Genomic DNA, 12,354 nt, shown 5'->3' with positions numbered 1-12,354 from the left:
GAATTTTATCCAGGCATATCCATGTAGCAATACATATGGAAGAATAAGCACCATACAGGTATTCAGTTGTAATATATCCTAGGACAAAGACTGCTGAAAACAGTCAAGGGGACTCCGATGAGATACACTAATTATCCTGGTTTGTGCTGTGGAGGAGACTATGAAAAAGGCAAAATTATGGCATTTACTAACAAGCAAAGTAAAATAAAATAACTTTCTTCCATTCGAGTTGACAGGTAGGTAGTATGAAGATTGATGTGCCTGGTAATATTTATTTTTACAATTAGTGCCTTCTTTTAGAGTGAATCTAAAAATACATTTTTCTACTTTGTAAAACAGTATGAACAAGGAAAAGCGATTGTTCCAAACTACAACCCCAAACACTGCACGTACCTAGTTCACAGCAGGTACTTCCTGTTGTTTGCTAAACACTCAGAAAGTGTGGGTCCTACCACTTTGTCTGTGTTTCCTAGGGTTTTCACTTTCTTCTGTGGAAGAAGACGGTGTTCGGAAGCTCTACGTTAATAGGGTGAAGGAAACTGGTTTAGCTTCCAAGAAAGGTAAGTCACTGAATATTCTGTCTTTCTTAAATTCCCATCTGGGTTTCTCTGTTTGGTGGATGAGAAAAATAAGCCCAAAAGGTTCATCTGTAAAGAGTATTGGAATGTTGTCTCATGGAAAACTCTTCCAGGAACTATGAAAATTGTTCTATAACTTCAGGTGAGTAAGAAATGTCACATTCTTGGATTTAAAAATCTGATTCTGAGCTTATTTCCATGGGACTGGTGGGAAATCCCATACTAATTATAAGTGGTTGTCCTTCCATTGTCTAGGATTGAATGGAGGTCCTGGGGCACCTTCCTAGGATCTTCAGGACTTTTGTGAAGACCCCTCTGCGCTTTGGTCCACACTGGTCAGAGCTAACACTGGCCATCGCTTGGGCCTGCAAAGCTCCTTCAAAGCAGATGCTCTGTTGCTGCCATTCCTGGAGGAATCTTTGCAGAAGTTGAGAACCTGGGGGTTCAGGATCCTACCTTCTTGCCCCTCTTACAGAGTTCTTCTCTGCCACACTCTGCCTGCACCCCTACCAGGGCTCGTAGTGCAGCCTAGGCCCCTTGTGGAACCCCAACTCTCCATCTTCTCTCTACTCTGAGAGAATTTTTCGATCTAGATTTTTTGCTTCCTGTATGGGTTTCCTATGGCTACAGTAACAAATGATCACAAACTGAGTGATGAAAAACAACAGAAATGTATTCTCTTACAGTTCAGGAGGCCAGAAGTTCAAAATCAAGGTATGGGCCGGGTTGTTTCCTTCTGGAGCCTGTGAGCAAAGAATCTGTTCGATGGCTCTTCCTGGCTTCTGGTGGCCGTTGGCATTCCTTGGCTTATTGCTGTATCTCTTCAATTTCTGCCTCTGTCATCACATGGCCTTTTGGCCTGCATGTCTTGCTGTGTCTTTACATGGCCTTCTTATAAGAAGGCCAGTCATTGGATTTAGGGCCTACCCTAATCCATTATGACCTCCTCTTAACTTAATGACATCTGCAAAGACCCTTTCTCCAGATAAGGTCACATTCTGATGTACTAGGTAGACATGGATTTGGGGGGGACACTCTTTAACCCACCATACTCACCGTAAGCAAACTGAGCAGGAAGGTAGGGCTCAAAATCCACCTTCATTTCATTCTTCTTTTAGTTGTATCCAGGCCGTGTCCAAATAATACCCGTTGAATGTAAAAGACCTGCACATCTGGGCCTGTCGTGCTTAGATATAAGACTTTTGTCCGTTCTGTTGGAGAGCTGCTGAAGGGAGACGCTGGGAAAAGGATGGAAGGCGGGTCTTCTCCACCTCCTCCCATGTTCTGTACAGCTTAGTTCTGCGTGTTCATGGCTTGCAAGCTGCGTGTGTGTGTGTGTGTGTGTGTGTGTGTGTGTGTTTGCCCTACACTTGTAAGCATTGGAGAAGTGCATCCACAGACTTGGCTATGCACAGAAATGGCAAAGGGGTTACAAAGGGGGAATTAAGTCAAAGTAATTCAGACACACTGCTAACTGTCATAGAAGAGGATTTTCCTTCATTTTCTTTGCGTACTTTCTAGGCCACAGGCAGCCTGGAGGCCCAAGTTTGACACACTCACTAAGCTGTATCTCAGCTAAGACCAGAAGTGACAGGGTTTCTTCCCGTTCAAACCCCAAGGCTGATTCTTATCTTTCAGCACAGTGAGTGTGCCGGTTGGCATGGTATGGGGGTGGGGAAATATGCTGCCCTGGTTTTAGTCACATCCTGTTTAAGTTCTTTGAATCCAAGAACACTGATGTCAGATAAAAACAAACGGTCGTCCGCTCCAACCTTCTTGCCCTGTGTGGCGCTGTTTTCTACAGTTGAAAGAGGGATGTCCATTTGTCCACCTGGGCCAGAAACACTATTCTGATACCTGGCTCCTGGGGGTATTTTATGTTAAATCTAGCCTCTGTGTGAAGACCCGTCGATGCTGAAGAGCTCGCTCTGGACCACACAGCCTCTTCGTGGACAGTTCTGATCACAAAACATCCTCCTCCTCAGCTTTCCGTCACTGTTTTGCCTCCTCTGTAGCCAGCCTTTGCTCTCCATCGTTTTACAATGGCTGTGTTTGTCTTTGCTCACAGTCAGCACCTCCAGCTCCTTCAAGCCTTTATTGGGGTATAGGCTACAACTCTGGGCATTGTCCTCTGGACATAGTCCAGGGGCCATTGTTCTCTTAAAATGACCAGATCGTGGTGCAGCCAGGGGAAGTCTGGTGGAACGCAGCCTAATTCTATCTGAATGTTCTGTTTGCACCAATTCAGCCTTGTTGGGTTTTTACTTATATATTTTTGTGAGCCATCTTGGGCTTTGGGCTGACGGTTAGTCCCCCTATTCCTGCTCCATCCTGCCATCTGCTCTCAGCTGGCTGTCACATAGGCTGTACTTGTAGGATTGACTTTTTGAACCAAAGAGTTATTTTTTATACTTATCTCTGCTCACCTTGGGCATGTTCGTCTTTGGTCCCTCATTCTTCTCTTGGAGTCAGCTGAGGTTGGAGTCTGGCATCTTTGCTGTCACCTTACATGATGGCACATGGGACAGAGCCCGGTGGAGAAACCTGTGTGTCCTATTTTTCTAGAGACAGCTTGGGTACTTCACAACTTTTACGATGCCCAGGTGGAGGTTAGTTCTCGGCAGGCTGCGGTTTTCTGTTGGAAAGAAAAATTTTCCTCTTCCTTCTCCCAGATGTTAATTATGAGATTTAATGTGCATCACATATCTTCAGTGTGCCAAGTGCTGTCCTAAGAGCTTTCCGTGGATTATTTCATTTAATCTCATTTAACCCATTATCCCTCTTACCTGCAAGGAAAGTGAGGCTGGGAGAGATTCGATAACATGCTCACAGACACAGAGCTGTTACTTGGTAGAATTGTGACAGAAGGACCCCAGCAAAGCACATGTCACTGCTCACCACTGTGGGCCACCTCCCCTGACTTATTAATACTGAGAATAACTCACTCAGGTTGCCCCCTGTATTCATTTTCTAGGGCTGCCATAATAAACTACCGTAAACTGGGTGGCTTAAAACAACAGAACATTCTCACTCACAGTTCTGGAGGCTGGAAGGCTGAAATCAAGGTGTGAGTAGAGCCGCACGTCCTTCGAAGGCTGGGGGAGAATTCTTCCTGCCTCCTCCGGTGTCCGGTGGCTCCAGGAGTCCTTGGATTGTGGCAGCAGCACCCCAGTCTCTGCCTCCATCTTCACATGGCCTTCTCCTCTTCTATGTCAGTATCTAAGGTTTAGGATCCATCATCAGATAACCCAGCGTGATCTTATCTCAAGATCTTTGACTTAATGAACAGCTGCAAAGATGTTGTTTCCCAATAAGGTCACATTCACAGGTTTGGGGATATGGACATATTTTGTTGGGGGCCATCCATTTAGCCCACTACACACACCTGCTCCACCACTCATAGTAAACCTGGAAGGAACTTCCTTAAGAAAAAAAACAACTCATAGAGGTTTTTAGTTTTTTAAGTCTTTTTTTTTCTTTCTCCTTATAGTACCTCCTCTAACAGCTAACCAAAAGGGTTGTCAACAAGAGAAGACTTAAAAAAAAACAACAACAAAAACTAGTTTTCACTAGAAACTTTGTATTTTCAGTTTAAATGTTGAGATGCCAAAATCTGTTACCTAGAAAGGGAACGGTTAGCGTCCCAGAATTCCACCCCCGCTATGGAGAAAAACATTCTCATTTCTCTTCCATTGTCTTCCCACCCATAATGTGTCCTGGAGTATTTTATGATAGAAAGTTGACTTCGAGTAGTTTGGAAACCTGAGTATAGATGGCCAAGGGGTGTGACTCTAGGAAGTGGGGAAGGAAGAACTTCTTCGCAGCGTCATTTTTCTGCAGAATCAGAGGTGAGATCTGTGGAGGCCAGAGGGGCCAGGTGGCTTCTCATGTCTGCAGTTTATCATTTGTCTCTGACTGTTATTCACTTCCTTTTTCAAATTTGTTTTTCCACATTTAGTCTCTAAAATATGCATTAGGCCCCTTTTTTCTTTTTAGCTGAAAAGACACTTTATTTCATGTTCTTCCCTAACCACTCCCTTTCCCATACTGCTGGAATGTTCTTTCTTTTCATACCAAACGGAACTGCCCCACCTGGGGTCCCAACTTCTTGTACTCCGAGGTTGGGCTTATTCACGACTGCTCCTTCGGGCCCCAAACTTTGGCACCGTCCCTAGCCTGCTTTGCAGAAGTAGCAGATCCTTTGAGAACTTTCCAAAAGATATTCACCCCCAGGTCCTGATGCAGTTTAAAAACCAAAAAAAAAAAAAAAAAAAAGGCGAAAAATGATCGCGTTTGGTTCTGTAAACTGTCGTCTCTTAATGTGTTTGGAATAAGACGACCTTCTGTGGTCGGAGCTAGAGGATGCTCTTTGCGTTTTGGTTCCGTAGAAATGATCGGAAGATATTAGTGGGTTGTGCCACACACGTGCACACTGCAGCGTGAGCATGTACGAAACATACCGGTCACGGTAATCAGTGTTTCTGCTTTTTCCCCCCCTCAAAATTGTAGGGCAAGAGCCAGAATTGGCATTTGTCAGGTGAAACTGGCAGATGCACGGAACACACAGATTAAAGAAGGAATAAACTGGTTTAGTTGGTGTATCACAATAGGATAGGCATGCTGTAACATCTGGGTTTGGAACCTTCTGGAACGGAAGCCCACATGATCACCCCGATGATCCCTTTTGATCACTACAAGTCTGTGTGTGTGGCAGCACCTGGAGCTGCAGGGCCTATAGCAAGAGAGCTCAGTGTGCCCTTTACAGCAGAGCTTCTGAGGGATCGCGATCTGACTCGACGCCGTTGCTGCTGCATGTGTGCCTGTGAAATTGAACATTTTCCGTCTCGCGTTGGCAGGCCTGAAGGCGGGAGATGAGATTCTCGAGATCAATAATCGTGCTGCCGGCACCCTGAACTCATCAATGCTCAGAGATTTCCTGACGCAGCCATCCCTGGGCCTCCTGGTGAGGACCTACCCTGAGCTGGAGGGAGGAGCTGAGCTGCTGGAGAGCCCACCCCACCGAGTGGACGGCCCTGTGGACCTCGGCGAGAGCCCCCTTGCCTTCCTCGCCAGCAACCCAGGTATGGCTGTGCCCAGCGCTGGACGCACGTCCGAGCCCAGGTCGGCCAGGGGCCCGGGACATCGACCACGCGGCTCGCATATTTCGGTGGACTGGGTCTGGCAGGTCTTACAAACGTGTGAGTGAGATGAGCTGATGACTGAGCGTGCGCTTCCTGTTGAAATGTCAAAAGGGTAGGGAACTTTGCTTCTCGGAGAAGAACTGTTTTGCTACAAATCTGCCTGTCACACATGAAAAGCTTCACCGTGCTGCTGCTGTTTGTCATTTTGGAGACAGATGAAAGGGCAGAGGCCGCCGTCTCTTGGCTATGGGTAGAGATAGGGAGACAGGCACAGAAGTGCCCGGAATCACGGAAGGTGCTGGGGCTCCGAGTCCTCCCCCTGCCTTCGCGTTGGCGTGTCCAGCCCTGCTGTGCCTACTGCGTGACAGGGGGGCGTGAGATGCCCAGAGTAGACGATGCTCAGAGCTTTTGTTTGCTTCTCTTCTCCATTGGGCTCTTCGATAGAGCGTCGGCACTGCCCCATCTGCTCCGCCTGCTGGCGCCTTGCCTCCCTGTCCCTCTGGCAACCGCGTGCTCAGTCTCAAAGAAGCAGCTGGAGTGGTCCCGCCCTATGAAGCCTTCGGGGAACCCCATGAAGTTACTCCCCACTCTGGGCCCCCAGGACCCTGCACAGGCATCGTTCACGTGGCCACGATCATGTTACAGTGTCCACCTTTGCTGGTGTCTCTCTCACTCCTGAGTTTGTTTCCTGTGACTGGATGTACGTCTTCCTCCCTCTGCTAGCCAGGCGTCCATTCTTGTCCAGAGAGAGTCACGAGCAATCCAGTGAACAGCATATTGCTATCACTTATTTCTCTATGGCCGGTTCTAGGCTCTGGGTTCATTTAGTAAGTGTGGGTTTTGAATTTATTTTCCTTTAAAATCTTGGCTTAAAGATAGTCTTCTGTTTCAAAATCTGAGTGCAGGTACTTTGAATAGTCTTGCCCTGCTGGTGTTTTCGTTTTTTGTTTGTTTGTTTGTTTGTTTTTGTTTTTTTTCACATTGCCTCCTGGAGCTTGGCTTGATAAGAAAAGATCTCTAGTGGAAGCCTCATGATAGTTTATTCTGTTGGTCACTGGCTCTCTGGAAGAATTTGACAAGTTGAGGCTTCTGAAAATCAATCACGCTCTTTACCATTGACCTCCTTGACTCATCACGTCACTGCAGCGCCCAAACCCCAAAGTTTTGGGAACCACGAACTCTTAGTAATAGGGAATGGAGACCATGAAGGCTGTTCTGTTGTGTGACCAGAAGGTGGCAGGCTTGATCCCGTAAAAGGCAGTTCACAGACTGCTTTCTGTAATGACTTTGAGGCATTTTGTGTTAGATTTGGTTACTGAAAGGATTTTATAAAGTCTGAATGTACGTGCTTCCAAAAATAGTGTGTGCTCCACTTTCTCTGGATTTTTATCTTTTTCTATCTGAGCCCTTCCTATGGGTTATGGCTCTAAAGCAGAGGTTGGCAAATTGTGACCCGCTGGCCAAGTTCAGCCTCTGGCCTGTTTTTGTAAAGTTTTATTGGGACACAGTCATGCCCATTTATTTATGTCTCGTCGCTGGCCACTTCCCCACTGGTACAATGGCAGAGACTTACGGTCTGCAAAGCTGAAAATAATTACTCTCTGGCCCTGTACAGATAAAGCTGCTGTCCCCCGATGTAAAGTGTGACTGAAATTGCTGACAGTTTGTGCCTTTGAAGATTGTCACTGTTCTGGTGTATTTCTTTCCTCTTAAAATTATGTGTGTGTGTGCATTTTACAAATTAAATTTTTAAATGTATTTTTGTATATAGGTATCTGTTTTAGAAATACTTGAGTGTGTGTGTGTGCGCGGATGAGTGTGCGTGTGTTCACGTGTGTGGAGAGAGAGTTGCTGTCCCATCTTTTATAAGATGGAGTTTTAAAATTAACAACTAACTTTTATGTCTTACCTCATGTTACCTCCTTCAGACACCTTTGAAGGCCAAGTGCTAAACCCACTGAACCTACCATTGTTTAAAACACATTAAAACTTCCATTTTGGAGTCATTCTTAGAAAATTTTATTTATCGCTCTTTTTTTTTTTTTTCCAAATTAAATGATCGTAACTTGGAACTGACAATTGTTAAGTAATTACTGTATACCAGACATTGAGCTAGATTCTGAAAGTTACAATGATAAGTATGACATGATCGTGCCTCAAATTTACATTTGAATATATAGTGCTTTGTTCTGTAACTGCTTCATCTTGTAATGATCAAGATCCCTTCCTAGCAAAGTCTGGTCAAGTTAGGTAAACAAACAGGTTCAAGAACAAAGCGTGACAGTAAAGTCACAGTGTTGGTGTTCTTGTACGGTTTCTAAGTTGGCTTCAGCATGAATAAGTTCCAGAAGAGTTCTCAGATGCTCGGGCGCAGCCCAGTTAGACTGACCAGAGGGAGCAGCCTCCCCACCTGGGTCTCTGCCTGTCTGTTTCCTGCGTGCTGCCACTTCCTAGTCACCATCTACTGGTGAAAGATAAAAGGGAAGGCAAGCAAACAGGATAAAATAACCTGAAAGATCACTCCGTAATGAGGCAGAGATAAAGCAGTATCCACGGACAGCTGCAGTTAAAATAAGGAAGAAAACAACAGACAATTTTGGACAATGGGCAAGCTGGACACAGCCTTTGTCCAAATTTAGAAGTAACTAAAAATAAGTAACATCCTGAGTGGCGGGTTTGAGATTTGATTCAGGGACTGTCGTAAGGTCGTCGTAGTGGATACCTGCCTGGCACCCTTGATTCAATGGAAGGCCTTGCAGTGGGGTGCACGTAGCCCCGGCTGCTGCCAATCTGCAGGAGGCTGGCCCTACGGCTTGCCCCATCTTCCAAGCCCAAGTATGCAGGCTTGGCCCATCTTGCCCTGACAAACTTGATTGAAATATGTGATTAGCCCTTAGGGTTGGATTATCTCTGAATCTCTTTCGCATGTAGAGGTTCGTTTTCTCTACGTAGAGACATCACAACCTAGTGGCTAAGTGTGGGTTCTGGGGCCAGGTTCCTTGATAATGAGTCCCGTTGCTGTTTATTAGCTTCGTGACTTGAGCAGGCCATGCTTCATCTCTGTGCCCCAGTGCGTGTCCTTGTATATAAAATGGGGGTTTGCACACTACCATCTCAGTAGGTTGTTGTGAGGCTTAATTGTGCTGTAAAAATAACGTGTTTAGAGGAGGTCCCAGGAAGGGCTCAGTAGGCGTTACGGATCCAGAGCACAGGCTCTTATGGCGATGGGGAGATTCTCTGGCTTGTAACTGAGGCTGCTCATTTTTGCTCCCCTCACTGTTCCCTGCTCCACCTCAGTCTGCAACAAGTGAATTGCCTGATTACTGAGTTTAGGAATTAATTATACCTTACCGAAAGTATTTTCTTTTCCCAGGTGGAAAGAAGTGGATTCTGCGATCTCGAAGGTTGAGACATAGGGGCCCCTTTTCAGAGATCCTGATGCACTCGGTCTGGGGCGGGGCCTGGGTCTGCTTTTGTTTGGTGTTTGCTTAACGCCCCCTCTGATGATTCTAACGTGCAAGAGGATGGGGGCCATGACCTAAGGTCACCAGCTATTCTTGGTTATTAATTCTCGTTTTCTGTCTTGGCAGAATAAGATCATTGGAACCTTACGGTCACCTGTAAACCATCTACTGTGCTATTTGTGGATACCATTTTTTGTGGTCTGTTGCACTGATTTTTAAAATGGAACTCTGTTAGGCGACCCGCAGTGATTCTCTGTTGTCCTCAGTTTAAGAAGGAAGCACCGTGAATGGGTTGCCATGTTGACTTAGAAAACCAGGGACTGGATAGGGAGAGTCCATCCTAAGTATTCTCTCTAAGACTCAGTTTCCCCTTCTCGGTAATTTGCCATCCATAAGTCCCTGTTGAAATCTTACTGGGGCTAAAAGTTGAACACTGAGTCTACTTTCATCTCCCACCGCCCCAACATTCATTTAGGTACGCACCGGTAAGAAAATGGGGACCGGGGAGAGGATGTCGAGATCAAAAGGTAGGCACTTCGGTGGCGGTTATTACAGAAAGAGCCTCGGCCCGGAGGGGAAGCTGGAGTCGGAAGTTGTGAAAATGTGCGCGTGGGTCTCCAAGCCTCTCTGACATTCCTGTGTGACTCGTTTTGAAGTCTGATCTCATCTGGCCCTGTTAACATTTGGGGCCAGGTAATTCTTTGTCGCTGGGGTGCCGTCGTGCGCACTGAGGTCAGCAGTATCCCTACACGCCACCGCCCCTTCCCCAAGCCCCGCCAATCAGAATAGTCTTTGGACATTGCGGGTACGCCCTGAGTGGCAAAGTCTCCTCCAGAAGGTGTGCCTCCGTCACCCACTTAGGGAAAGAGTACCGTGAATTTCTGTAGTGAGAGCAAATCTAGATCTAAAATAAATTTCAAAAAACATTTACTGAGACGATTCCAACACAAATACCCTTTTCTGGCTTTTTCTTTTTTTTTCTTTTTGAGACAAGGGAAGATCTAAGAACAACATAATGCTTATTCTGAATGTTAGTTTTTTTCCCCCGCAAATGTGAGGAAAAATGGCCTTGCTTAATGTATTTATCACTAAAACGAACCTTTGAAACAGGTATGTCAATCAGTAGTTAGGCAACAACCCCAAATCTTATGCAGGTTATAAGAATCCTACTTTGAGCGGCATCAGTGGTATCTTCCCAAGGCTTCAAGACCTGTTTGCCTGCCTTGCTTTAGGTCCTGGCATTAGGGCCTACATTCACTGTACTTATTCGGTGAATGTGGCTCTATTTCATCTTCCCTCGAATTGTGCTTGACCAGTGGGAGCGAAGCTGGTGGCCTCATTTAGCTCAGTGATTAGTTCACAGCATTACAGTCGAAGTGCCAGAGCTCAGAGAACTGAGTCACTTCTTATATGAAAACTGAACATTCCAGGAGTTGAGCAGAGGAGAGCTGAGCGCCCCTGGCTGCGCCGGCCCACATGTGCTAAAGCCAATTAGGGCAGATGATGGGTTTGGAGCATCAGCTCCCTTGATATACCTGGAGCACATCTGTCTGAGGCTAAGTGGAAGATGCAGTCTGAAGTGAAGGGCAGACATCCCTCCTGCAGGAAGCAGATTAAGCAGCGTTTGTTGTAACAGGAAGGCTTCTGCGTTAGCCAGAAGTGGCGAAGGCACCTTGGCCAGAGCACAGCCGGCCAGCCCGTTTGATTCGCAGGGGCAGATTCTGCTTCCCTACTGTCCCCGTGAAATGCGAGGTTCTAATTCTGCTTCCCTACTGTGCCGGTGAAATGCGAGGTTCTAATTCTGCTTCCCTACTGTGCCGGTGAAATGCGAGGTTCTATTTTAAGCCTACGTTCCACTCAGATTGTCTGCAGCTCGGTTCTGAAGGCAGGAGACAATCAGGCAGAGGGAGGGGGAGCAGAGAGAGAGGAACTGCACAGATTTCTCTCCCTACAAACAAATATGCTCTAGTTCTTCAGATTCTTCGAAGTTTCACAGATACCAGGGGCACGTGGTCTTCTGTTTGTTTGTCGATAAAATCCGGAGCCATGTGCGTTTTGTAAACTGTGTGCGATGCTTATTGTCACACAGCACATGGCTCTTCTGGGGAGATCTGAATGCCTTGCCTTGATTCCCAGCTGGATTTGACTGATGACACCCATCAAATCCTGTGTGGGGAAAAAAATACTGTTTCAGAGATCGAGATCCTCCATTATTATATTTTTCAAGAACAGTATTTCTGTGGAATTCTCATATAACAGTAAAATGACTGAAAAGCAAAATACAATTAGCCTAACGATTAAATTGCAGCCAAATGTCTTTTTTGACAGTGTCTAACTTTTCCTGCCCCCTTCCCCTCCATCATCTTTTTCCTTGCAGAGATTTAAACTTAGCTGTTAATAAGGATCTTTAAAAAAAAAAATCAATGTCGTAATTGGTTCCTCTTTGGTTCGAATTGGAGAATCTGCCTTTTTTTTTTTTAACACTTTGTTAATATATCTCATAAGACAAATACTTTTTTCTTCCTCCTTTAAATTTAAGTCCCAATGGACTTGGTGCCTTTTGACAACAACAACAAAAAAGTTTAAATTTTGTAAAATCTGATTTTCTATCTCATATGGTTTGTGCTTTTTATACCTTGTTTCAGAAATTCTTCTCCCCCCTGATAGCAAACACAGCCTTCTATGTTTTCTTCTGAAAGGTTTATATTGGGCTAATCACATTCTGGCTGATACCTGCCTCCCTGGTACTGGTTTTTATGAATGGTGTGAGCTAGGGCCCAACTTTATGTTTTTCCATGTGGATAATTTACTGTCCTGGCAGCGTTTATCAAACGCTCCATTCTTTCCCCCGGATACACAATGAAACGTCTGCTGTAGATCACACTTCTGTATGGGTGGAGCTGTTTCTGGGCTCTCTGTTCTGTTAGCCTTTCTCCTTGCTAATTCCGCACTTTTTATATTACTGTAACTTCGTAATACATTTTGATATCTGGTAGGCAAAGTACCCCAATCTCATTTTTCTTTTCTAAAACTGTCTTTGGTGTTACTGGCCTATTGCTCTCTCGCGTGGTCTCTCTGAATACAGATTCTCTGGTATTTTTTGAGACTTACATTGTGGCCTGATTTGTGGCCTGCTTGCATAAATTGCTAATCTTTGGGGGGAAATGTGCA

The 12,354-nt window shown here is 45.6% G+C and overlaps 1 protein-coding gene across 6 annotated transcripts in view; it reads left to right on the top strand.

Annotated features, from left to right (window-relative positions):
• The window catches only part of TIAM1 (TIAM Rac1 associated GEF 1), a 326,413-nt gene that overhangs the window by 271,907 nt on the left and 42,152 nt on the right, over window positions 1-12,354 (top strand). For all 6 annotated transcript variants that reach the window (XM_039857285.1, XM_039857282.1, XM_039857283.1 and 3 more), the window contains 2 exons: window positions 474-560; window positions 5,435-5,659. In XM_039857285.1, coding sequence (XP_039713219.1) covers window positions 474-560; window positions 5,435-5,659 — 312 coding nt within the window. The remainder of the gene's footprint in view (window positions 1-473; window positions 561-5,434; window positions 5,660-12,354) is intronic.

Source organism: Pteropus medius, unplaced genomic scaffold, assembly GCF_902729225.1.
Source record: "Pteropus medius unplaced genomic scaffold, Ma_sr-lr_union100, whole genome shotgun sequence".
Classification (NCBI taxonomy): Eukaryota; Metazoa; Chordata; class Mammalia; order Chiroptera; family Pteropodidae; genus Pteropus; species Pteropus medius.
The sequence above is the reverse complement of the archived record's forward strand: the minus strand, read 5'-3'. Positions and strand labels throughout refer to the sequence as shown.